Source organism: Podarcis liolepis (genome assembly GCF_965112155.1).
Source record: "Podarcis liolepis genome assembly, chromosome: 12".
Classification (NCBI taxonomy): Eukaryota; Metazoa; Chordata; class Lepidosauria; order Squamata; family Lacertidae; genus Podarcis; species Podarcis liolepis.
The window spans coordinates 41,342,805-41,369,591 of NC_139563.1; the positions used below are offsets into that span (position 1 = coordinate 41,342,805).

At 40.6% G+C, this 26,787-nt stretch overlaps 2 protein-coding genes across 8 annotated transcripts in view; one reads left to right on the top strand and one right to left on the bottom strand.

Annotated features, from left to right (window-relative positions):
• The window catches only part of LOC310689985 (uncharacterized protein), an 85,801-nt gene that overhangs the window by 31,101 nt on the left and 27,913 nt on the right, over window positions 1-26,787 (top strand). Inside the window, exons 3-5 of one of the 4 annotated variants that reach the window (XM_083468637.1) lie at window positions 513-558; window positions 1,795-2,032; window positions 2,609-2,940. In XM_083468637.1, the coding sequence (XP_083324763.1) occupies window positions 513-558; window positions 1,795-2,032; window positions 2,609-2,629 (305 nt within the window). In that variant the 3' untranslated portion in view covers window positions 2,630-2,940. Of the gene's footprint in view, window positions 1-512; window positions 559-1,367; window positions 1,466-1,794; window positions 2,033-2,608; window positions 2,941-3,100; window positions 3,467-26,787 lie in introns of those variants that run through there. The other 3 variants (XR_014517751.1, XR_014517752.1, XR_014517750.1) reach the window with 3 other exon arrangements.
• THRB (thyroid hormone receptor beta) overlaps window positions 1-26,787 on the bottom strand; it is a 178,150-nt gene that overhangs the window by 4,129 nt on the left and 147,234 nt on the right. For 3 of the 4 annotated variants that reach the window (XM_083468469.1, XM_083468468.1, XM_083468470.1), the window contains exons 5-8: window positions 9,391-9,491; window positions 7,822-7,969; window positions 4,779-4,984; window positions 874-1,020 (exon numbers count right to left, since the gene is read on the bottom strand). In XM_083468469.1, coding sequence (XP_083324595.1) covers window positions 874-1,020; window positions 4,779-4,984; window positions 7,822-7,969; window positions 9,391-9,491 — 602 coding nt within the window. The remainder of the gene's footprint in view (window positions 1-873; window positions 1,021-4,778; window positions 4,985-7,821; window positions 7,970-9,390; window positions 9,492-26,787) is intronic. The other variant, XM_083468471.1, reaches the window with a different exon arrangement.

The window sequence follows — 26,787 nt, forward strand, 5'->3', positions numbered from 1 at the left end:
AGTTCTCAGTATGTTGTACATGACCCTGCAGTACTTCAACGGATATGCCCTACTATAGTTAGTACACTGGTCAGATTGGTTTATGATTTCACCTTTGATGGGAGCAGTGTTAGTGCCTTAAACAGTGTAAGAGTTCAGGAATACATTCCAGGTGACATCCAGGAATTTTGCCACATTAGGCCACAGGTAGCTCCCCCAGCTATGCTATGTGATCACTTTGAATCTATAGACTCTGTATTTCTGCATAAGGGCCTTCTTAAGTAATCGTATCCAGGGGCAAAGTTGTGTATAGCACATAACAGGAAGTCTCCCAAGAAACTATATAAAAAGCAGTGCATTAATAAAATTCCCGCCCTGGGCTCCTTGGACACTAAAGGCAGGGGCTTAATTAATTAATTAATTTAATTAATTAAATTTGGGAGATGATGGTTACATACAATCTTACTCAGAATGTGCAGCAAGCAAGGGATACAATATATATATAAAATCCATGATTTCTCTTTATTTCCTAGGTGGAAGCCCATCAAATCTTTTGATCAAATCTGAATCAAGTGACAGGTACCCATATTTTTGTTTCTGACTATGATACACAGTATATAACTTAGATATGATATAGTTAGTGAGCTGGATATCTCACAGGCATGATATAATGAGATAGCTATATGTAAGTTTATTAATTCCTAGTTCTTCTTGTAGTGTTGTGTGTATACTTTGTTGTCTGTGTTGTAACTCTATCTCAAAATAAAATAAAATTCCATCTCAAGCTGTTTTTAGGGGTGGTAAACAAAGTTCACATTTACATGCAAAATAAATAAATAAATAAAGGAGAAGGAAAGAAAAAAGAGAGAGGTTAAACTGGAAAGAAATCCGTACCTCACAGAACATAGGCAACTTTTTGGCAAAATCCACCACTCTTGTGATTGCTGGTGTGATAATTTTTGTAAACTGGCTGAAGGCTTCTAAATCTACTTTCCCGCCTTCTGGGGCATTTACTATTGGTGCTTGTCCAATATCCTCTGGCTAACAACAGAAAAGAAAAACATTGTAAGGAGACAATTTATTTGCAGCGGACATGGAATCTTCTTAAACTTTTGTGGAGCGCTGGCAGTTCAAACCCATCACTTCTTCTGTTTTGTTTGTAAGAAAGCCCCATAGCTATTACTTAGCAAAATGAACTTTTGTATTCAAAAGAAGCCACTGTCTAAGACAAACTCTTGTACGCGTAAGTTTCTGACATGCCACTACTCATTTGTGTAGGCAGCTCAGTGCTTTGCAAATGTAGCTACTTATTCTTGTCTATTTATGTTATCCTGTGGAAGCCATTTAGCTGTTCTCCCCGAAACCCTAAAACGAGTGTCGTTTCTCAGTCCCACCTAGGAAAACTCATCTTCCCCTGAAATCCAAAAGGAAGAGAAGTCCTTCGGCATTAAATTTGTCAGAGGAGGGGAATTTCTGACCTTTCCTATAAATTTGTTGTCATTTGCTAGAGGGACAGAGAGGCTTCACCAAAGTTCATAATAGCCGAAGGCTGTTCCTATAGCTGCGCTAACCTGACAGGTAAGAAAAACAGACAGGATAGGAACCAACATGGGTTATATTCTCTCAACAGTTGATCACTTGGTTTGAGGGGTGAAGCTAAGTTCAGGAATTCAGGTCAAAGAGGCTAACGTTAAATATGTGTTCTGTTTCCTATCACTGAGTTTATGTTTGCATGGTTTGCCCAATACATGTTGTTGTTGTTTAGTCGTTTAGTCGTGTCCGACTCTTCATGATCACAAATATTTTCCACTACAGTGGTACCTCGGAAGTTGAACGGAATCCGTTCCGGAAGTCTATTCGACTTCCAAAACGTTCGGAAACCAAGGCACGGCTTCCAATTGGCTGCAGGAAGGTCCTGCAGCCAATCCGAAGCTGCGGAAGCCACGTCAGATGTTCGTCTTCCAAAGAACGTTCAGAAACCAGAACACTCACGTCCAAGTTTCCGGCGTTCGGGAGCCAAAACGTTCGACTTGCAAGGTGTTTGGGAGCCGAGGTACGACTGTATTAGGAAACAAAACGGTACTGCTATTCTAAAGCTGTAACTAAGTAAAAATGACAAATAGGCGCTGTGGGCTAAACCACAGAGCCTAGGACTTGCTGATCAGAAGGTCGGCGGTTCGAATCCCCATGATGGGGTGAGTTCCCGTTGCTCGGTCCCTGCTCCTGCCAACCTAGCAGTTCGAAAGCACGTCAAAGTGCAAGTAGATAAATAGGTACCGCTCCGGCGGGAAGGTAAACGGTGTTTCTGTGAGTTGCTCTGGTTTGCCAGAAGCAGCTTACTCATGTTGGCAACATGACCAACATGTACGCCGGCTCCCTCGGCCAATAAAGCGAGATGAGCACCGCAACCCCAGAGTCGGTCACGACTGGGCCTAAAGGTCAGGGGTCCCTTTACCTTTACTAGGATCTGCAACAAAATGTTGCAGTGTGTTTAGGTTCCCTGCCACTCCATTCTAATATCACCACCTTAGTTTTTTATTTCCTGCTCCCACAGGGACTCGGCATGCTCACTGCTCAGTGAAGTGTTTTGGCTTCTGCCATTACATCCTCCTAACCCCACAGTCTCCAGGAACTAGGAGCATGTCTGTAGGTGGGAGAGGACTTCCAAAAAAACTGTGCGGCCAGGGTTCGCTCTCACCAGAAAGCCTATGCACGGCAGGTAGGCTTCTCCTCTGCAGGCATGCCCTGTGTGGACATGGTGTGGAGCTTGGGTTGGCTGGGATATGATGTGATGCTGAGAGCAGGGTCAGCACCCAGCAACTGGTTTTCACTTCACATGATGATGGGATGGGTGAATCTGGTAATTCTGGGTTCTCTCATTTTAGTTCTCTACATTATTTTCCATTTTATATAAAAAAAATCCTCAGTATTTTATTGAGAATTTCTCCCATTAAACACACTTTTTTTAAATGCGATTTTGTCAAATACACTCATCTTTGCAAAAAAAAAACCCAAACAAACCCCACAACTCTAATGGAATGCATTTCTGTATATTATTTTCACTAGTATATGCTTTATGTGCACACTTTACCCATAATGCAGTTTTTCATCCCTAATGCAGTTTTTAACACATTTGCTTGACTGGAGAACTACAAAATTTTGGGGGAAATTGAATTACAAAGAATTGCTGTGTTCGTTCACACATTGTTTCGATAAAAGTGCAAGTTTGGTAAGTTCTGCTTTCCCACTCGCCTCAAACGTCAGGGAAAACTATGCGCACAGCACACCAGCACCTCATTAGAATCACATAAATACAGGGAAATAGTTATTACTTTTCATGTTAGGTATTTATAACCAACTTTTCAATTTTAACAAATTCCCAAAGCAGTAACAAAGACCATCCATACTTACCGTATATACTCGAGTATAAGCCGACTTTTTCAGCACATTTTTTTATGCTGAAAAAGCCCCCTCAGCTTATACTCAAGTGAGGCGGGCGGCGGCAATGTAGGGACAAGCGGCCCGAAAGGACAAGCGGCCCGCTGGTCCCACCGCCGCCACCCGCCTCTCGCAAGGGCAGGCACAGGAGCTGCGGTTGGGAGAGGCAGAGCGGCAGAGCTGGGCAGCGGCGGCAGCGGAGGGACGAGCGGCAAGAAAGGAGCCCTTTCTCACTGCTGGTCACTCCACCGCTGCTGCCACCTGCCTCTCGCAAGGGCAGGCACAGGAGCCGCGGTTGGGAGAGGCGCTCTGTTGCACCTCTCCCAACCGTGGCTCCTATGCCTGCTCTTGGAAGCGGCAGAGGCGGGGGCAGCGGAGGGATGAGTGGCCCAAAAGCAGCCCTTTTGGGCAGCTTGTTCTTCCTCCATCGCTGCTGCCACCACCAGGTTTGTGGTGTGGTGAACCGGCTTATACTCGAGTCAATAAGTTTTCCCAGTTTTTTGTGCTAAAATTAGGTGCCTCGGCTTATATTCGGGTTGGCTTATACTTGAGTATATACAGTAGGTTCAACTTTGCCTTATTAGATTATATCCTCTTCCTGGTATGTGTGTGTTGGCGGTGGGGGGGGACCCTAGCAGACAAACCTGGGACTCTAGCGGATGATGATGATAACAACAATAACAACAACAACAACAACGCTGCCCATCTGACTGGGCTGCCTCAGCCATTCTGGGCAGCTCCCAAGAAAAAATAGTAAAAATACAAAACATCATCAAACACTAAAAACTTCCCTGAACAGCTCTCTTGAAGACGCCTGCAGTTAAATATTAGTTTCATTATTTTTAAAGCAACGTGCTCTGCAGGTTCTTGTACTGATTTGCCGTTATACAAAAGCAAGCATTTCTCATCCAGAAAGGACCCTTGCAATGTGAAAATGTCTCTAGTTAAGGAACAGGCATGTAAAACCTGTTCAAATGATATTTTCCCTGTTCTCTTCTATTTCTGGCTTCCATTGATCTAAATTGGTAGAATATCAAAACTCGCAGTGACACTATGGTAAACAACAGGCCACATGCTAGGATAGTTCTAGTGACACCAGCCGTTTCCATGGATCACTATATTGAGAATTTTTGTTTGCGTATTGCAGAAAACATGTGAAACTCAACTTTGTCTTCATATGTTATTGTGCTCATTTGTTCTTTACTTCCGGTTGAGGAAACATGGTGGGCCTAAAGTGAAGAACTTTAGAGATCAAAGCTTCCCACCCAATTTGTCCGTCAACCAAAAAGTAAATGATGCTAAAAAATCAGGTCAAGCGAGGAGTGGTTCTGGAGAGCTCCTCACACCATTGTGTCACCTACCAGAAATTTCCTTTTCTGTTTCCAATGGCTTCCTTGTGCATTGGTGGCGACATGGGCTTCCGTAACAATTTTGATAAGCTCCCACTCTTCATCTGTTGGCTCAGGTTTCATCCCAATGGTTTTCTGTAACTCTTCCCGACGTCTCTTCTCTCGATTCTCCTCTATCAGTTTTCTTTTCGCTAATCGCTTGCTGTCATCCAACACCACTATAACAAGGAAAGGACATATTAGAGAAAAACGGATTGCGAACACTTCTTGGAACTGCATAATCTGGTTTTTTGGGGGATTAAGGCTATCTATCTTGGGAGCCGAAAAGAGGTTTGATCTACCTGTGCAAAATCTATTTGTCACTTTCACCCACACAACTGTGTACACCCTCCGGCAATCGAGCCAATTCCAAATAACTGAAATCGACAACAAAATGCCTCTTACAAAGCACTACAAAACTATGACCCCTTTTCTCTGTCCTGTTCTCAGCACAAGAAGTTAAGCATGTTTAAAAGTCCATGTTGAGGCAAAGAAGCCTGGTTCGCCCAGAAGTCTGTGCCCTAAAATTACGTGTTTCCTGTGTGAGCAGGGAGCATAGTGCCAATTGCAAGGGATCGGGCAAAACTACAGTAGTTCCAGCAACTAAATATTCTCCCATCAAGGGAAAACATCATAGTATCCTCTCAATGGTAGTTCTAGTCTTGCGCCTAGAGCCTTCACAATGGAGTGGCTGGTTACAGAGACTGCCTGGCTTATCTAGGTAGTTTCATTTTTGCACGTTATATTATCCAAGAGAGCAAAGAGAGAGCAGAGTTTATCCATAATTGACATGCTATTGGTAGCAGCAGTTCAACTGTCACTTCTGTTTTATGTAATGTAGTCCAACTTTACAGAGGCTATATTTAGATGGAGAAGATACTTGGGCTGTCATGTTCGTTTGGCTGTTGCACAGAATGACAGCAAGTAAGGTAAAGGTAAAGGACTCCTGGACGGTTAAGTCCAGTCAAAGGTGACTATGGGGTGTAGCGCTCATCTCGCTTTCAGGCCGAGGGAGCCAGTGTTTGTCCACAGACAGCTCTCCGAGTCATGTGGCCAGCATGACTAAACCATGTCTGGAGCAATGGGACGCGGTGACAGAAACCAGAGCACACAGAAACGTCATTTACCTTCCCGCCACAGTGGTACCTATTTATCTACTTGTACCTGCTAGGTAAGACAGGATCTCCAGGGATGTGGGTGGCGCTGTGGTCTAAACCACTGAGCCTCTTGGGCTTGCCAATCAGAAGGTTGGCGGTTCGAATCCGCACAATGGGGTGAGTTCCTGTTGCTCTGCCCCAGTCAGCTAGTGCTAACTGGCAATTTAGTTTATCAGGAAGATAATGGTCAACAGACCGACGGCAATAAATAATTCAGGGAAATGTGCAACAGTGAACCATAACTAATTGCTATCACTAGTCACATGGGTGGGATTAGAAGGGAATGGGGTGGAAAGGACCCAAAATGAAGTTTGGGCTTGGTTTTTATCAAAAAACAGTCTCCATGCCCCACTGCTTTGGAAACCAAGGAGACTTGCCATATCATAAACGGCTTGGGGGTAGGATGTTTTTTGACAAGCACAAGCCTGAAGCTCCCTTGGGTACAAAGAGCTATAAGGAGGGAGTGGCAGAGGTCACAGGTTCAATCTCAAGCATTAAAAGGGCCAAGTTAGAAGTGATGGGGAAGCCTTTTGTATGGGACCCCAGACAGCCATTGCCAGTCAGAGTGGACAATGCAGATGAGCCTGGTAGAATGCAAATTCCTTTCCCCCCCGATATAATTTTTATATGATTTTACAAGTGTAGAATTATAACAATACAAAATACATATTCATATTCAGAGATTTCTCAGAATCCCAAGACTTCCCACCTTCCTCTCCATGGGTCCTATTCTCAACCTTTTCAACTGCATATTATTTCATCATCCAAATTTTATGTCTCTCCATTTTGTCCATAGTATTTTCTATATTACAAGTGTTATTGCAATCCTGTGAATGTTTTAATCTGTTTACAGTGGTCTCTCAAGTAAAATACCCCCCCCCCCCAATTCTTGATGAAAGTTTTGGTCCTCTTGGTTCCTGAGCTTTCTGGTCAGTTTTGCCATTTTGGCATAATCCTAGGATTGCAATTTTCTATACTCCTTTACTTTCCTGTTTTATAAAACAGGCTCTTTCTACCCTGTTATGTACTAAGCTTGGATCCTAGAATAACAGGCAAGTAGGATCATAGACTGCAACAACTGATTGACCTGCAGAAAAAGACCAATCAGTCTCCAGGAGGGAAGAAGAATCAGCCAATCTGACAGGACTCACTGTGTAAATAATGTATATAAAAGCCTGAGGTTTGGGGGGGCAATTCAATCACTGTTTCACAAGCTGCAATAAAGAGCATGAAATCATTAAAGGACTCCGAGTATATTTCATACCCCCACCGCCTTTTGAGGATAACTTTAGAAACAACTATCAACACTAGCACTTTGGGTTTCCATTTTGAGTTACTCCACTGATGCTACTTCAAGTCTTCACTAAGGGTTAATCTTGCAGCCATATGCTGTAGTTCTTTAGAAGTAGTGTAGCACTCCTTTTCTTTCTGGCTAAAAATAAAACAAACAACTGCAGGATGACTCACGCAACAACAGCGTCCAACTTCCCATTCTTCCAAATCTTTAAGCATGATAATTGCCTGCCCCCTGCATGATACAGCTCCATAACACACACACACACACACACACACACACACTCCTGAGTTAGAAATTGTTCATATCCTTACTAACATACAGACTCACCAGTGCTAGGGGAAAGCCTAGTCTTTTCAACAGTAGACAGAAAATTAAAGCTTTATGGAAAAATTAGCTGGGCATAACAACCAATATTCTCAACCAGCATATAATTATATAATTTAAAAAATGGGGGGGGGGGGGACGGGGACCAAGCACCCATCAAACAGTGATGATTACGTTGTACTGAAATAAACACACCTAACACAAACAAACAGCACAGTAAAATAAAGAAGAAGCTTACAATCTGTTGCCATGCCAACATAGATGCATTTCTTGAAGCGACATTCCTGGCACTGGTTTCTTGTGACTTTGTCTATCACACATTTTCCTTCATATTTACAGGAGTAAGTTGGATGAAGGTTTTTCTGAATAGTTCTTCGGAAAAAACCCTATGTGGGGGGAAAAGAACGCAAAGTAGCACCTAGATTGCCCACTTTTTATCATTCAGGTTACTTATAACCAAATCTTTATTTAGATATGCTGGAGTGTTTATCGCCGGACAAAGAACAAGATACATTAACATTTTGTTATCCCAGGAGCCAATCAGGTACCTATGGTTAAACCCAAATCAATAGCAGTCTCCCACAGATACTGGACGTAATGTATATCCATCGTTTCCTTAATCAAATTTCTCATTTGCAAATTTAACAAAGAAAAGGAAGGGGGAAATTACTAAAGGGAAGGAAGGGAGGAAAATAAATAACATATGAATACTACTAGTAGTAACAAAAAACCACCCCCCCTTCATATTACAGATATAGTAGCCATCATTACATGCATCTTAAATTAAACATATATGGTAATACAAGCCCTCTCAAAGTCCAAAATAGGTATCCACATGAAAATTGATGCCTATACGAAATATGTTTAAATGCAGTCAAATGAATGGCCTGAGATCCGCAGACCACTGTGTAATCAAAGGTGGGTATTTATCTTTCCAGGCTTGAAGTATAAATCTCATAGCAACCACTAATCCCCATACTAGAGGAATATAATATAAAAGCACCCAAACATGCAAATAGCAAAGACTTTGCCAATATAAAATTGATGTGAATAACAACTTCAGCCCAAAAAGAATATATCAGTGGACAAGCCCACATAATGAGGCATTCTTAGCATTATACCTCCAACAGATGTGCGTATTGGACAGTGCATTCTTGTACAAACACTGTGGAGTCCAATATACTCAAAACACTATTTTTTTTCTGTATGAGTCTGAATTTCAAGTCTAAGGAAACATTCCATATAGATTCTTAAGCAATTTTCTATTCTTTGGGCTCTTTGGTGCAGTCGTAATTCCCTATTCCGCAACCCTCTGTGTTCCTGAACTTTTACGTTACAAAGATCCGCTAAACATGCTTAAGCAACAGCTTTGGTTTAGCATTTTGCAAGGATCCAACAATTTAGGAGATGCCAAAGCACTCAAAGCAGATGGGCCATAAATAGGTGCCAGCCACTCATCGGAAATGGATATTCAAGATGTAAAATAGGAAATGACAAAAATAAAAAATAAACCCACCTGAGGCTATTAGCTAATCTAATGTATATATCCAACATCCAACACATTTATTCCACAAAAAAGACCGCCCCTCTGTCGTCAAATCTGGATTAATCCATAAAGTCAATTTAGTGCAAGCATTTGGATCAAATTGTAATTGATAAGCTATCATATTCCCCTAGTTACTAAAAATGAAACGTGACTGATAGCCATAGCCTTATCCTTTACAAATTATAATTTAAATCATGACATTGTCTTATTTTAGCTCTTTATGTGGCCACGACCATGTAGTAATTCTTGCTATAGACTTACCTTGCAACCTTCACAAGTAATGCAGCGATAGTGATACCCCGTGGCTTTGTCACCACAAACGACACATAGCTCGTCCTTGTCTAAGTAACTGGGTATGTACCCTGTAGGGAAAGAGAAAGTGAGTGTCAGTGAAGAGGTTGAACTACAGGGGTCAGCAAACTTTTTCAACAGGTGACCGGTCCACTGTCCCTCAGACCTTGGGGGGGGGCGGCGGACTATATTGGGGTGTGTGTGAAAGAATTCCTATGCCCCACAAATAAGCCAGAGATGCATTTTAAATAAAAGGACACATTCTACTCATGTAAAAACACGCTGATTCCGGGACTGTCCGCGGGCCGGATTTAGAAGGTGATTGGGCCAGATCCGGCCCCTGGGCCCATGAACTAGAAAAATCATACATATACTTAATGCGGATCCAACACAGTTGTTTTGAGAGGAAATTTCTTAACTAAAAGGTAGGAGGCACATAAAGAGACCAAAGTAGCACAATGAAAAGGAGTTTGGTGACAACTAAGACCAAAAAGAAAGGTTACAGGAAAAAAAAATGTACAGAGGAACATTCACTGCCAGAATCAGTACTATGCATAAAAGGCACTATCCACCCAGTTTTAAGCAATTTTAAGTCCTGCTGCTCTCAAGTCAAAATTTTGTATCATGTGCCTTATTTCTTTTCTGAAATCAATGGGACTTGAAAGTAGTGCCTCCCTTTGCCCAAATCATGTCCACATTTTGGACGGCAAAACACAATTTGTGTTAAATTAAAATGAAACATTGATTGAAGGACAGATCAAACCACTATAATTCCTGGGTTGCATGGACAACTTGTAACAAATAAGGCGGAGAAAATAAGTGCACGAAATACCTAATTTGTCTCAGTCTTTGCCGAGAAGAGAAACAATGATCATAACATAACACAGAAAACCCATCAATTCGTCAAGGTTAAAAGTGGAGAGGGCCCTTTCAGAGATCACCTAGATAAACTGGACATACTCAAATCAGCAAGTCACTGGAATTGCACAGTAAACTTTTCAACTTGCAGATCATACCAGTGTCCCTTGTCTTTGACTTGGTGGGTCACACTGGTTAATGTAAAGTTTCGGGGGAAATGTGAAATTTGGGCCAGAAAATAACATTTACAGTGGTACCTTGGGTTATAAACACCTTGGGTTACAAACACTTAGGGTTACAGACTCCGCTAACCTGGAAGTAGTACCTCGGGTTAAGAACTTTACCTCAGGATGAGAACAGAAATTGTGCGTAGGTGGTGCAGCAGCAGCAGCGGGAGGCCCCATTAGCTAAAGTGGTACCTCAGGTTAAGAACAGTTTCAGGTTAAGAACGGACCTCCGGAACGAATTAAGTTTGTAACCAGAGGTATTCCGAACTGGAGTTTAAAGAAGAAAAGGGAAAGTATTCACAACAAAACCCCACCTATTTATGCTTCAGCATCTTATTGCACCAGTATCTTATTACACAGCACTCTACTGGACTTCTGGATCATCACCATAAAAATACATTGCACCCATATTAAAGTAGTTTTGGTATCTTTCAGGGCAGAGACTTCTAAGTAGCCTATTTGCATCTGGTAATCAAGAAATGCCTCCAGGCACCCTGGCAAGAAAGTTTTTGTACACTGGAAGAAAGGAGTTGTTTTTATGCCTGTTTTCAGGCTGTGGATGTGCCAGGAATGACTTACAGCAGTTTGTATGCACCATGGGCTAGTAACAGTGTGTGTAGCTATCTGCCAAAAGGACGAAGAAAGGCTGTGGAAGGGTTATATTAAAGTTTGGATAGTGGTCTGGTGTATTCCAGGCTCAGAGTAAGTTGAAAGCTTTGGAAAGGGGTCAAATCCACAGGTAATAGTCATGTCCTGTGAAAGGTTCATCTAGTACGAAAACATCAGTGCAGAATGTGATAATGGAATGCCAAACTCATAAAGCTTTCGTAATAAAAATCAGTAAGCAGAAGTAGGAGGGAAGCTATTCTTCTGCTCAGGGATATTCCTGGCAAAATGTATGTGTATTTTTCATTCTAACCATGTCTTTCCACATACAGTGGTACCTCTGGTTACGAGCGCTTCTGGTTACGAACTCCGCTAACCCGGAAGTAGCTTCTTCTGGTTGCGAACTTTGCCCCAGAGGATCATAGCTGTCAACTTTTCCCTTTTCTTGCGAGGAATCCTATTTGGAATAAGGGAATTTCCCTTAAAAAGGGGGAAACGTAGGCAGCTATGCCCAGGATGCGAATGGAAATTGTGTGCCGGAGGAGCCTGTGCAGTGGGAGGCCCCATTACCAAAAGCACGCCTCAGGATAAGAACAGTTTCAGCTTAAGAATGGACCTCTGGAACAAATTAAGTTTGTAACCAGAGGTACCACTGTAGAAGAAAAAGTTTAGCTCATGATCAGCTCTAACACTTTGGGGAAGACTTAAAGTGAAAGAGAGGAATTAATACTATGTGAAATTCTAACTTAAGACAATGATAAGGGGTACCCCTCAAGAGTAATTATTGTTTTTGATTCTGTCCTGTAATAATAATAATTTATTATTTGTACCCCGCCCATCTGGCTGGGTTTCCCCAGCCACTCTGGGCGGCTTCCATAGAAACCAAAAAAACACTAAAATATCATACATTAAACCCCCCCCCTGTAATTGGGGGGGGGGGAATTCTTCCTAATACACATTCGCCATAGCTCCTAAAATAATGAATGGAAGATAAACAAATTTCCCCTCAACTCAACGCACTCTGAAATATAGTCTATTTGTTTACGGCATCAACATGTTATACATTTAAGATGCAAGATGTTTATGTAAGTTCACAATGCGTTCAACCCAACATAACTCGATTCTGGACTGAGAACACTATGCGTTATAATAGTAATAATTACAGGGCAATCAACAAGCATTCAGGAGCTTTGGCTATATTAATAACTCACATTCAGTAGTAATTCTGATAATAAAAATAATTGGAACCATTCCACAAAATGGGACTCTGCCATTTTCTATGGATGAAAGACTAGCAGCATGGCCTCAAGTGCCTTTTTAAGTATATTGGTATAAACAGAGGGTTGTGCTACTACAGCAGCAGCAGCTGAAGCAAGATGCTAAGCATAATACATAGGCCAAAGCGCCTGAACTTCTTCTCTAATGTCCCAAAATGTAGGCCCAGTGTTACATCAACCAGGGAAATCCAGGGTTCTATTGATAAATCTCAGGTTCCTAGTAAGGGCACATTAATGCTCCCTTGGTATCTGTGCCCAAATAGGCAAGCCCTTCATATACAGTGACTGGAGGGAATAAAAGACTGCAAAATGTCAATGAAAACCAAAGTGATATCCCTGTTTTGGGTCTTCTCCCTAGTACCAGAGCGAGGAGGATAAATGCACTGGCACCCTGCTGCAGAATATTATACTATTCTGTGTCATATTTTATTTTTTCACCTAAAACCACAATTTTCACTCGGTAAAGTGAACTTTTTAATTGGCCGTTATCAACTAACATGGTGACAAATCCTTACCAGTTACAATTCGTTGCTCAATAAGGAGTACTCACAGCGGACTGACTATATTTTGGTCTGGTTTTTTGGTGTTTTTATTATGCATTTTGTGTTCTCAATTTGCATTTTTATGTTGTGAACCTCCCTGTGATCTTTGGATGAAGGGCAATATAAAAAATTAATCATCCTCACCCTCACCATCTTCATCTTAGGTAGGTCATTCCTTAATGGGTCTCCCTTGAACTTTTTATGCGGATGACTCACGCACAGGACTTGCACTCTAGTATCATAATGACAGTGACTTCAGGTGGCAGCTGAACTGGGAGCCCAAAACTGTGCTTCATAACAACAGGAGAAGCCATTTTGAAAAGGACGAGGTTACAACAGCTAGAGAGTCTCTAGGATGTCAAAGAGAAGTGACAGATTATGTCATGTTTACTAATTTGCTAAATGGAATATGAAAGGTATAATGAGAGGTCTAACACACTATGTACTAGTGCTTCAGTAACCTCAGGAAATCCAAGCCAAGCAGTTCATGTACCATTCTCATGTCCATGAGAGCAATAAGAAAACTTTGGGGGGGTTTTTGGGGGGAAAATTAAAAGCTTTGTTAGACATCATGTTCACTTCCCAAATGAATCCCAGATGAACCAGGAGAATATTATCCCTGCAGAAAAATAAGCATACAGTTTGCTACTGGATGAGCTAACAGGCCTTTTCAACTGCTTAATTTTTATCTTGATTAGCCGTAATGATTATCTGTTTTTGTATTTTTTTAAAATGGTGCTTTATGTGTGATATTGTAAATAGCCCTGATGTGTTATGATACGGCAGCACAGAAATATTTTTTTAATAAATAAATAAATGAATTAAAATAAAATAAAATACTACCACACTTTGAAAAACTGTGAGCACTAGGGAAATGAACCACTGCCGCCACTGCCTTCTCAGTAGTGGCGCCCGCCCAGTGGAAGGCCCTCTCATCAGATGTCAAGGAAATAAACAACTATCTGATTTTTAGAAGACATCTGAAGGCAGCCCTGTTTAGGCAAGCTTTAAATGTCTAATGTTTTATTGTTTGTTTGTTTATTATTATTATTATTAATTCTGTTGGGAGCCGCCCAGAGTTGCTGAGTATAAATAATAATAAATATCCATGCACAGAGATTAGTTTGCAGTATTTCTATGCCATTAAGGTCAAGCCTTAAAAGTGGCTCATGTCTGCGACGAAAACTATAAACTACAACTACTGAAACCATATCATTACAATTCCAAAATAAAAAAGCAGTCTAAAACGTTCTACTGGCAAGCACAGAAAATCAGATAAAGCAATTCAAAACAGAGACCGCAACAGTTTAAACCACTAAAATTACTTAGACCGGAAGGAAGATAAACCCCCACAGCTGCCCCTCTTCTGGTCATGGGAGTGGAGCTGTCTAGGGCTGGAATTGGGTTTCCCACTTCCTGCCCCTGCAGTCTGGGGGACCTGGCTTATTAGACTACAGTACAGTGTAAACATAACTTTTATATGCACAGGGAAACAAAAAAAACAAAAAAGAGCGTGTCTTGCTTTATTAAGATGGATTTTTAAAAAATGGTTTTGTTTTTTTAAAAAATAAAAAATAAGATTTTTTAAAAAAAATTAAATTGGATTTTTAAAATAAAATGCTTTTGGAGGAAAAAAATCTTTCTAAAGATAGTTTTCTATTTAAGTTACAGTATAGTCCAAAGGCTATTCATCAGGAAATAAGCATTTGTTTGAAGATTTTCATGTGTGCTAAATCTCAGTCTAAGGTTGTTGGTTTTTAAAAAATTGTTTAACCACATCAGTTAACAAACATGGATACATATACTACAATGTTATTGTTTTAGTTCAATAAAATGTTTAAATTGTTATTAAGGAAATAATTATTTTTCTCCTTCCAATAAAGTACAGCAGAAATGCCATCCAAATATAAACAGTTAACTTATTAAACCTCACAATAATTTCATATTTATCAGTCTATGTATTTCTAATACTATAACCAAACCAGTAATTTTTGATATAACTGTAAAAACTACTCCGAAAAATTTATTATTCCAAAAACGAAACCTTCATCTGGTTGTAAATATTAAGTTGATACTAGCAAGAATGAGTCTTTCTGCAAAAAAAAGATTTAAATCAAGTCTTACCGACTAAAGATTTAAATCGTGATTAAATCGATTTGATTTAAATCAAATCCACCCTGCTTTATTGTGATACTCGTTTTATTGCAGCGGTCCAGAACTAAACACGCAATATTTCCAGGACACGCCTGTATCTTGACTTTAAAGCGATGGACTGGACCCAAAAGCATACAGAATGAGAGAGTGTGGTGTGCAACAGAGAGGGGAGTTGGGAGAGGAGAACCAGCTGGTAAATTAACAAAGATGGTGTGCTCTTATCCTAAAGAACAATTAGGTGCCTATTGTTAGCATACAACGATTTCAACATTGCTTCATAATACGAAGGACATCGCACAAATGCAGGTCAAGACTTGGGTAGAAGAGCCCAAATGACTCTTAATGACCTTGACCCTCATCTGTCCAGTATATTTATGGCAGTTGAAGGTAAAGCTGCAGTCTCGTCAAAGTCCGGACTTGCAAATCTGTCTAATCTGAACTCTTGGCAAGACAAAATACTCAGCGGGAGCAGCTGCCCACACCTTAGAAGAATGTGTGCCATAATCCAATCTGAACAATCCCTCTTGAAATCTATTACACTTGATCAAGATCTGCAGGGCCTGTAGAACCAATTGCTCCTGGATAACATACCAAGTCTATACCCAATAATTATTTAGCGTTGTAAATGTTCGTATTTTCAACCAAATTTGTTGGGGGCCTTTGTACTGCAAAATACATTTGAGGAGCCCTCGCAATTTAATCTGAATTATACACCAGTATCCAGTTATATACCTTCTGATCAGAGTTTAAACCTTATGAGAAGAAATTAAGTAAAGTATTAACACCCATCTTCAGAATACATATAATTGTAGGTGCATCTTTCTTAATTTACATAATGTTATATTAGAATGTGTTTTTAACACCAGTCATTGTAAACCTTTTTGAAGAAATTTCACAACTTTTCAACTCAAATGCAAAGGAAAAATGTTTCTTGCAAACTCATCAATGCAGAAATAAAAAAACCAACTAAACTTATTGTATTACTGCTAAAAGTATTGTATCTGATCTTTTAACAAGAGGTGTGGGTTTTAGGGCCTCATGGAGCATATACAGTGACTATTGTTTTTTACTTGGAAGTAGCTGGTCCATGGATAAGCTTTCTACCAGACCTCACAAGAAAGGATTCTATACAGATCTCGGGCAAGGCTCTTTAGACCCAATGAATCATCGCAGAGCTTTCTGTTATGTGAATGCTATGGAGGAAGCAGAGTAGAGTTCTGTGTTTGTGCCTTTTTCAAGTCGGACTAGTAAGATTTCGTTGAAAGACCCTTGGTCAGCAAAATATTCAAGACTGTATTGAGAGTCACCTTGGTTTGTTTTTTTTCTAAGCTAATTCAGAAGGAGCATTTCTTTCAGCCAAATCAGGGAGTAAGACATGGAATCTGAAGACAGCAAGACATGGATGTCCAAGTGAACATCATTGCAGTGTGCTTATGTCCGTTCCCAACCTGGCTAACTGGCACTCACAAAATGGACAATGAGTCATCAGTTTAAGAGCATTTATCTTAATGCAACTCAGGTTTCAAAAGATGCATTTTTATTGCGCATTCATGATGATTTCTGTTATTGGGGTAGTCAACCACGATTCCACTTCCAATAATGTTTGTGCCTGCAAACATTTTGGGTTGGTTATATTTCCAAGCACGGCATATCCTGTTACTTCCTGCTAACATCATCTACCTTTTCATACCATGTTACGGGTCATCGTCCATCCTCCCCCACTGCTTATTTTTTGTGCCCTAGCCTCCGGACAGCAATAATTTGGTAGCATTGGGGAAGCGTCACAACGCAACTATTAAAGCAGAATAAATCCACCCTTAAGGTACTACTATTACTATGTCCCCTTCTCCTTGTGCCCTCCATCTTTCCCAACATCAGGGTCTTTTCCAGGGAGTCTTCTCTTCTCATGAGGTGGCCAAAGTCTTGGAGCCTCAGCTTCAAGATCTGTCCTTCCAGTGAGCACTCAGGGCTGATTTCCTTAAGAATGGATAATGGAAAAGACCCTGATGTTGGGAAAGATGGAGGGCACAAGGAGAAGGGGACGAAGGAGGACGAGATGGTTGGACAGTGTTCTCGAAGCTACCAGCATGCGTTTGACCAAACTGCGGGAGGCAGTGGAAGACAGGAGTGCCTGGCGTGCTCTGGTCCATGGGGTCACGAAGAGTCGGACATGACTAAATGACTAAACAACAACAAATTACTATGTCAAAAACATGTTGCAGAATATATCTGCAATAAAACACTCTTTTTGGAAGGCTAATAGTCATCTTGAGGCCTTACTGTCTTTGTGTTGCTGATGATACTGAGGTTCAGTGCTCCCCCCCCGGGGGGGTACACAAGGGTACGCAGTACCAGTACCCTTTGGTGAGTACTGGCACATTCCCACCCCCCAAAAAAGCACTGCTGAGGTTAAAAGGTCTCTTGAGCAGTTTTCAACAGTTCCACAAAATAAACGTTGCTAACAGCAGAGACAGTACCCTACCAGAAACCCAGAGCAACAATTATTCATTCTAGTGGCAACAGTGCTGTGCCTTTAGTGCTAAGATGATAAAATCATCAAATAGCAATAGCTTTGTTATTATTATTTTTAAATCTTCATTTGGTTAATTTTAAATATATACTTAGTGGCATATTTGTATACCCTTTCACATTTTTGCTGTTCTGTTATTCTTCTATCCTTCTTGACATTGTCTATGGGTCTATGCGTCTCATATAAGTTTATTCAATTATTTAACTTCCACTTGGATTGGTAGTTTTTTTGAATTCCACTGAAAATGCACAGCATGGCAATCGATACACTCACCCCTGTTTAATAAACTGTTTAATGATGCTTCGAAGTGCTCAAAAGGCTATTATACAGAGAAGAGACAACACTCTGGGTAATATCATGCTCTGGCAAAAGAAATACCCTCTATGACGAAGATATGATATGCATCTCAGCTTATGCTACTGTACATAAGCAAAGAAACTCCAGCTGCGATTACAAACAAGATGAGCTTCTGATATGGGGAAGACATCAAGTTCAGTAATTATGCTGAACTTTTAATGTTTTATTTTAGTAAATATAAGATTATACAACTAGTGAATTAACAAACTATGTACATGTTTGTTTACACACACCAGCAGTATGGCTTTCAGTGGGTATCACAATAGCAAGCATGAAATAAGATCTGTACTTTTATAAATATCGGTAAGTCATGAAATCGTAACCATTCCCCCCCAATAGGATGCATAATCTAGTCCAGGGGTTGGTGAGGGGTTTACCTCGCCTGGGCCAGTGCACTCCTGCGGAGATTGCTCCATGGACCAGATTGCGTCTGCGCAGACGCAATTTCCAGCACCACAGAAGCGAGTCCCTGCTCTGCGCTGCGCCAGTTTAGCGCAGCGGGCAGGGACTCGCCAAGCGGGTGGCTCAGGGGCCATTTAAACGACCCCCATGGGCCACAGGTTGCTGACCCCTGACTAGTCATATCACATCCAAAACCACCTTCCCAATATTTGCATGTTTGGTTTTGTGATTCTAATATGAAGCAAATGCACCCTATCGATAAGCCTCTGAAGTATGAGCTGTTAGCAAGCTGTATGTCAAACGGTATTTCTATGGCCAGACCCATTTTAAATACCATATTTTTCACACTATAGGACGCACCTGACCATAAGACGCATCTAGTTTTAGAGGGGCAGAACAGGAAAAAAAAATCTCTTCCTCTCTGTGCAGCGCCCCTTCAGCGAAGCGGCAGGAAAAGCGGAGCCCATTCCATTTCTCCTCCCGCTTCACTGAAGAGGCGCTGCACAGAGAGGGAAAGCTGCGCAGTGCCTCTCCTGGCTTCAGGGATGGCCGCCCGAAGCCTCCGGAGCGCAGCCATCCCTGAAGCCAGGAGAGCATCGGGCGGCCATTCCTGAAGCCTGAAGAGCGAGAGGGGTCGGTGCGCGAAGCCTCCGGAGCACAGCGGGAGCGCTCCTGCTGCGCTCCGGAGGCTTCGTGTTGCTTTCGCTGAAGCCACGGAGCCTGCATTCGCTCCATAAGACGCACACACATTTCCCCTTAATTTTTGGAGGGGGAAAAGTGCGTCTTATAGAGCGAAAAATACGGTATGTGAACAGAAAAACGGCAGCATGGCACAGGTTGGATAAAGAGCTCCCACATGTCTAGTACAGTTGACTATTTGCTATTATTTTTCTTGTTGCAAATACTCTAGTGGAACCTTATTACATTACTTTCTTGGAAGTGAAAAATACCTGTGTGTCCCTTTGTGTGGGAAATGAGTACCACTTTTAAGAAAATTACAGGGTATTCGTACAGTTCCGTTCAAGCTGTGGGGTACTGCAGGAGCAAATGGGTTAAAGGCCTCGTCCTAAGAAACCTATTCCCGGCCTCTGTGAAAAGTAGTGGGTGTTTGGCTACTCACAAAGGCGCAGATTGCAGGTTTTGCTCTTAAATGCATGTTCCTTGTCTTCAAAATGATTGTAAGTACAATGAGCTGCACTTGGGAGAGATACAAGTCAATATCACTCTAACACACTGTACCTCGTTAGAAACAATGAAAAGTGAGAATTGCCAACCAAACTCAATTCTGGCTCAATATATATATATATATCTAGAATGTTAAGGTAGCATGAATCACTGGGTAAAGCAGAGGGAGAATCAGATTATATTCCCACCCCCATATCCAATTTGCTACATTTCCTTAGGCAAGCCACTTAAGATTGCCCTTCAGTCCTCGAAACAAGGGAAAGGATTCTATCTGTACTAAGTACCAGTATTATTGCTTATTATGATGTCGACCCTTGATGATGCTTAACCGGGGAAATCTAATGCTTGCTGATTTGCCATCTCCTTTCCCCCAGTATTGGCCAAGCGATGGCCACTGAGTGAAAAATGGCTCCTTCTGTTAAAAAGCGCCAAATGAAAAAGGTCATCTGAAAAAGATGCAATTATTCTACATACTGATTATCCTGCAGACAGACTGCTACAATTTATTCCATGGACACACCACACAGTTAAAATTATGTAAGAAATCCGTAGTTGCTTCAAATTTACAGAGAAGCATAATAATAATAATAATAATAATAATAATAATAATAATAATAATAGAGGAGGTGCCCCTGTACCAGCTTTTCACACTGTCTTTAGAGAAGATGTGAGCTATATAGGCCCATGCAACTCAATACAGGAAGGATGCTGTTTCCCCCTTGGATGTTGTGTGGCAAATGCGAAAACATTGGACTGCAATTCTGGCTAGCCTGCTTAAATCCCATCGATTTGTAACAAATCAGATTCTCAAACCTTTATTGGGATATGTACAAAATTCCAGTAGGGTTCAACAAACACAAACAAACACACACACACACACACACACACACACACACACACACAAATATAAGAAGAAAAACCCTGCATCTAGCTCTTAATTCAGGTATGTAGCTGTGTTGGTCTGACGTAGTCGAAAGAAATTAAAAAATTAAAAAAATGTCCAGTAGCACCTTAGAGACCAACTAAGTTTGTTCTGGGTATAAGCTTTCGTGTGCATGCACATGAGGGACGCGGGTGGCGCTGTGGGTTAAACCACAGAGCCTAGGACTTGCTGATCAAAAGGTCGGCGGTTCGAATCCCCGCGACGGGGTGAGCTCCCGTTGCTCAGTCCCTGCTCCTGCCAACCTAGCAGTTCGAAAGCACGTCACAGTGCAAGTAGATAAATAGGTACTGCTCCAGCGGGAAGGTAAACGGTGTTTCTGTGCGCTTCTCTGGTTCGCCAGAAGCGGCTTGGTCATGCTGGCTCCCTCAGCCAGTAAAGCGAGATGAGCGCCGCAACCCCAGAGTCGTTCGTGACTGGACCTAATGGTCAGGGATCCCTTTACCTTTAAGGTGCTACTGTACATTTTTTTTATTTAATTCTAGCTCTTAAATTAGTGTTGTTTAGCATTCACAAATCCTCACTGCATGTTTCAGAAACCTGGCTACTAGCTCCATCTTATCCCCATTCCTGAGTGAACATAAGAAAGGCTACCTTACATTTGTCTGAATACCACTCCCTACTAACAACCGATTGATAAACTTAAAATCAAATTGTCTGATACCAGGGGCAGTGCAAAATAAATTGCACGGCTGATTCCACTTGCCTCTGTCCACAGGGGCATAGCCTCTCTACGAGTGGTATTTTCTGGAATCTTCCGTGTCGCATTTCCGAGGATAGCACATTCCGTCTCGCTAGCATATAGGCCCTGTGTTGATTCGGTTTGATCAAAAGGGAGAGGTAAGGCACCATTGACTGTCCCCCTCACACCAAACACAGACTTGCACATACACTATTTCTGATTTGGCTACTAAGTACTTGGAGTTTGTTGACTAACAATCTGCGTTTCATTATCTCAAATGCAGAAATTTTTGATAAAGCCGTATGGAGTGTCTAGTGAGATTCCTAACAGCTGAATTTTATTGAACCATTTATCTATCTAGGTTAGCACTGTCTGCACTTATGTGCAGCTGGTAGTTCTCTAATACGTCAGATAGAAGTCTTTCCCAATCCTAACTGAAGATGCCAAGAACTGAAGCCGGGAACCTCTGCAGACAAAGCATATGATCTATTCATTGACCTGCACACAGTTAATGATTACGATACAAACAAATGCTTTGATGTTTGGAAGAGAGCTGCATTCTCCCCCTGGAACTTTTGAGCACCCCTCTCTTCACGACATTGCCCAATTTACGTTTCAAATGTCCATCAGCTTTGCTAGAATTTTGCCGTCCAGTACAGAAAGAGGTCATGCTGTTTGAGAAAAACATATCTGAAGGGGCCTTCTAAATTCCGTGTTTCTTTAGATCCCATCATTTTATGCTGCCTGAGTACAGAACTGCAGTCGAAGGATGTTCAAAGTACATCCCTTGCTTCAAGTCTGGAGAAAGGCAGGATATAAAACAAGATAAAGGATCACAGAGACAAGAGAATACTAGCACAGGACACATCTGAGAATTATCTCGTGCTTTTTGAAGCTTGTGCATCACACCTAAGAATCAAGCATTCTACCTCTATTCTCACCCACGATACTACCTTTTGACTTCTCCACATTCATCTGAAAATCTAAACGCAGCCCACACACCGTCTCCGTTACAAGCTTCAGATAAAAATGTGGAAGAGTGGGTATGAGCTGATTCCCAGTCCACTCCTTGTCTTCAGCAAAAGTCTGGAAAGGACTTCAGATTAGACAACTCACAACTGAGAAGGAAGCAACATGACTGAATAACTAGAAGGAAGCAACAGGACTGAACAGCACATCCTTTAAGTAAAACCACACTTTAACTCTTACCACCTACTCCAAGAAGTTCAAGTTATTGTTAGCTTTCACACATGGGTTACGATGACAAAATCTGTCACTTCTACCTGCTTTGCAAATTGTATACACTGTCATTGTAATGGTACATACAGATTATCTTGTCTGCATGATATGACACCTAAATTTCCACAGCTGACATCAAAGGCAGCTTAAAAAAATAAAGGCTTCCATGTAAGCCTCAGTGCCAAAATTTGCAAACCTTTGTTCACACAATGTGTTTTCACTTAAATCCGTAGAATTGCTGAAAAGTACAGAACCATGAAGGTTCAGGTTCTATTTGGCTTGGTTAAGATTTATTGGGAAATTATTGTTTCTGATATTAGAAAGAGCAACCTTTCTGGATGGTGCAAGTACTAAACCCTCGGGGTGCTGATGAAAAGGAACATTCCTAAATTTCTGGACATTGTAGATTTGCCTTGCTTTGGTGTTTTTTTCATTTTGCAATTGTGTGTTTTGTATTCATACTGTGTTGTAATTGCCATTGGCTATAAACAATAAAATTGATTCAATTGAATTGATATTAGATTGGGCTGCTGTGAGCCTCATGCTCACATGAGCTCCCCTCCTCTGCTGAACCTAGAACAGTGCCCTGTTACATATGAATTTAGGAACAGTGGCTTGCTTAAACTATGTTTAGTGAAAAGAATCCAGGATTAAACTGGTCTTGGATAGAAAACTGTGCTCCATTCAAAATCAATAGCAGTTCCTCCTTGATAACAAAAATGAGGAAGGGAGAGAATGTGAACCGAAGGCTTACTGTAGTAGAAACTGATTTCTGACTTTGTCATGAATCACAGCTGTGCTCAGTGTTGTTGTTTTTCTGGGGGTACGCATACCCGCCTAAACATTTTGTGAATCTAAGTTTGGCCTCATTGAGGGGCAGTATTTCAATATGAGTAGGAAAATGAGAGCACCCCTAAACATTTTTTTTAAAGGGGGGGGGACACCAGCTGTGCTTATCTTACAAGTTCTGCAAATCCCAGAAACATTAATCAAGAGGCTCAAATTCAGAATGTGTAATAATGTATTGATTATTGTTACAATTTGGGCTTGCATATTCGCTGTAAGAATAATTGATGCATAATAAATTACAGATTCTGATACCCAGCTTCTAGATTAATCTTCTGCCTTTTTTTTTTAGCCGCAGAAAGAAAAGATAGCAAGGTGTTAAATACAATGAAAACACCATACAGCAAAAGCTGGGAACTTATGATTACAATGTACAGTAGAACACTTATTTTTTCAAAATCTTCTAGGTGCTTATAATTCTCCCATAGATCCTGTCCCACACATCACGTGGATCTTTTGTTCTTGACTTTTATTAGAAACACAATTTCTATTTGCGGCTGTATTGCAAGGGAAAACAACATGCTGTACGGCTTTTAAAAGGACGGGCTTTTCATTAGGATCAGAAAGGAAGAGATCTCTTCTCTGCTTGGGAATAAACTCAACAGCACAAGTTTTAGAAGTTTGTTACGAATTGTTCTGAGGGAGTGGCACTGCACAAACATAGTAGCAAACATAATTAATAGAAATGAAGTTATTAAGAACTGCCTGGAACGAGGGCAAAGCTCATGAACACCTGCTTTGGATCTTAATTTTGTTTTAATGAGCCAGTACTAAGACTTTGCTAACAAAAAAGGTGGAAGAAGAATAAGGGGGGAATCAATTTTGGATCAATACTGTCACAAATGTTTCTTATTAAAGCCGTCTGTCCTCGGAACAGGATTAAGTGATTGGTTACTTTATAAGAGTTTGTCTTAAGGCTTCCAAGCAAAAACCACCAACAAACACATATAAAGTTTCAAATACGATCGGTTTAGCAAATACAGTATTAGAATACTTTTGTGAAAGCCATGTTGATTCTTCACTTCTACAAACATATGAATCTGCAAGCCTTCTTTCCGTGTTCGTTTTTCAACGGGCAAGAAAATATTAATTGAGGGATAGATAGCTCACAATGAAAATGCCCTGAAACATTTATCGAGATAGCTATTCTAGGGAAAGGAAAGGCAGCTTTCAAAAACTGCTTGTAATGTTTCCCATTATTAAATCCACTTGCTGGGAAAATAGTAGATTAACCAGCTGCAAAATGTTCACATAGACCTATATTATTTTAAGCCAAACACAGTTATCTCAAGTATTACTTAAAAAATATTAAGATGGCCAGACATCAAAGAATTGTCAAATACAAGGACAGATACACATTTTACACTATTGCAAATTCGGAACAGCCAACTTATGTTTTGGTGTGAGGTACTTAATTTCATTTGGGGGAGGGTGTTTTCCAACAGAAAGGTGACTAAGAATTTTTATGAATTGAACATGAACAGGAAGCTTGAAAAGTACTATTTTTGCACAAATGAGTGAAAAAACATATTGCTCCCCCAAATAATACAACTGTCTATTATATGGCAACAAATGAAAGAATTTGTTTACAGAACACTGATTTGCACATTTTCTAATCAAACACATATATTTTATGATAGGAAAGAGGAAAGAAAAGAAAGGGGGGTCCAAAGAGTATTTTTTTCAATTTTTAACATGAATTTTTTTTTTTAAATTTCAAAGTATTTTTAGAAATTAAAAAAATGTGTATCATCCTTAAGTCCCTACAACCCAAATTCTGGCAATATTTTTCATTTTACTTTTCCTCATATGGACACATATAGATAATTACGTCTAATATAGCAGGAGCAACTAGTTATTTATCCTACCAGGAAAAAGGGCTGTAGGTTTAATAAACCTACTGTAAACATGCTACATTGAACTATAGAAACATTTGAAAATAAGAAAGTACTGTTCCTTGAGCAGTTATATAAGCAAAGCTAGGCTTTGTTTGCACACAGATAGTTCAGTCTTAATAACTGAAGGGTATCATATTGATGTTTTACAGAACAACCCCATACATGTCTACTCAAAAGTAAGCTCCACTTAGTTTAATTGGGCTTGCTCCCATGAAAACATGCACAGAGTTTCAGTCTCAAGCAAGGTATTTCATCAAATGAAACATCTATAATGTTTCTGTTACAAAAAAGGAAATTCTAACACTATTTGCACACACCTTTCATAAACACTTTCTCAGCAATATTCTGTGTTTTCCTTACTGGGAAGTAATGTTATACTAAGATTCCGAGAAATAGACATATTTTAAGGCTTAGAAGAATGGGTATTCACTTTTCAATCCAGCCTACTTGACACTCAAACATTCAATTAATCGGACGTGGGGCAAAATAAAGTTTCATATCTACAGGTTTTTCCCCTAATAGTTTACATTGCCGACTATCATTCAGAGCCTAGTGCTTTAAGGAACTTTTAAGCATATGACCTTTTGTAACTTGTTTTTACACTTGGCTGTACATTGTAATATCCTTTTAAATAACATTTTAATCAATGCTAATTAGGCATAACCACCTTAAGATGCAAAAAATAAAGAAAATAATACATCTTGGCAATGTTATGAGTCGATAATGAAAACCTTGCTGAGGAGAAACTTTTCCAGCCAATCTGAAAACGTACCAGCAAACACACGCACAAACATATATCTAGACAACAGGCTTAACGGCACAAAAATATACGTATATACATAAGCTTTCTGAAATTAAAGTAAAAGTAATGGCAAGTCTTTGTCTTTCACCTCCCGTTGCCCCCTCAAAAAACACCCTTTCCCAATCACCTAGCAACATCTGTCGCTGCTGCTGCTGCTTTCGATTCTCAATAGGCAGTCTTCACATTCAAAGATGTAACTGAGCCAACGGAGAAAAATTGCAGGTGTAAAGCAAGCAAACAGACAAAATTCAGGTGGATTTTATTTTTTTGTCACAAACAGAAAATCCACAAAAAAATGGCATTTCCTACCTTTCTTCTGAGAGTAGGATGGCGATTGCCCTTGAGAAAAAGTAGGCTTTTCTTCGGTGAAATATTCAGGTTGGTTGTATTGATGCAGGGCCACGTCCATGTCGGAGTACTCACTTTTAAAAACGTTTCCAGGGTAACTACAGGTATACGGCTGATTCACCGCCCAGGCCTGTTCCATATAGATGTTATTATTGTGCAGGACCGGAGCATCGCAACTGCTGTAACTCTGACTATCTTCGATATAAGTGCAATAATCAGAGGGCTGCATGTAGCAGTTGCTGCTGGCAGCCGGGCGAGCTTCATATATTTCTTGCATACAGTAGTTCATTTTGCTATCCTATCGTCAGCCTTATATTTTACATATGCACACATGCGCTCACATGCATATACACACGGAAGCCTGCATACGCATGGGGTGGGCAAGAGAGATGAATACGCAACACCCAGGAAAGTCGACCGCAAAATTGTATGTTTAACTTTAGAGCGGTGCCCGATGTGCTAATACCCTATTTA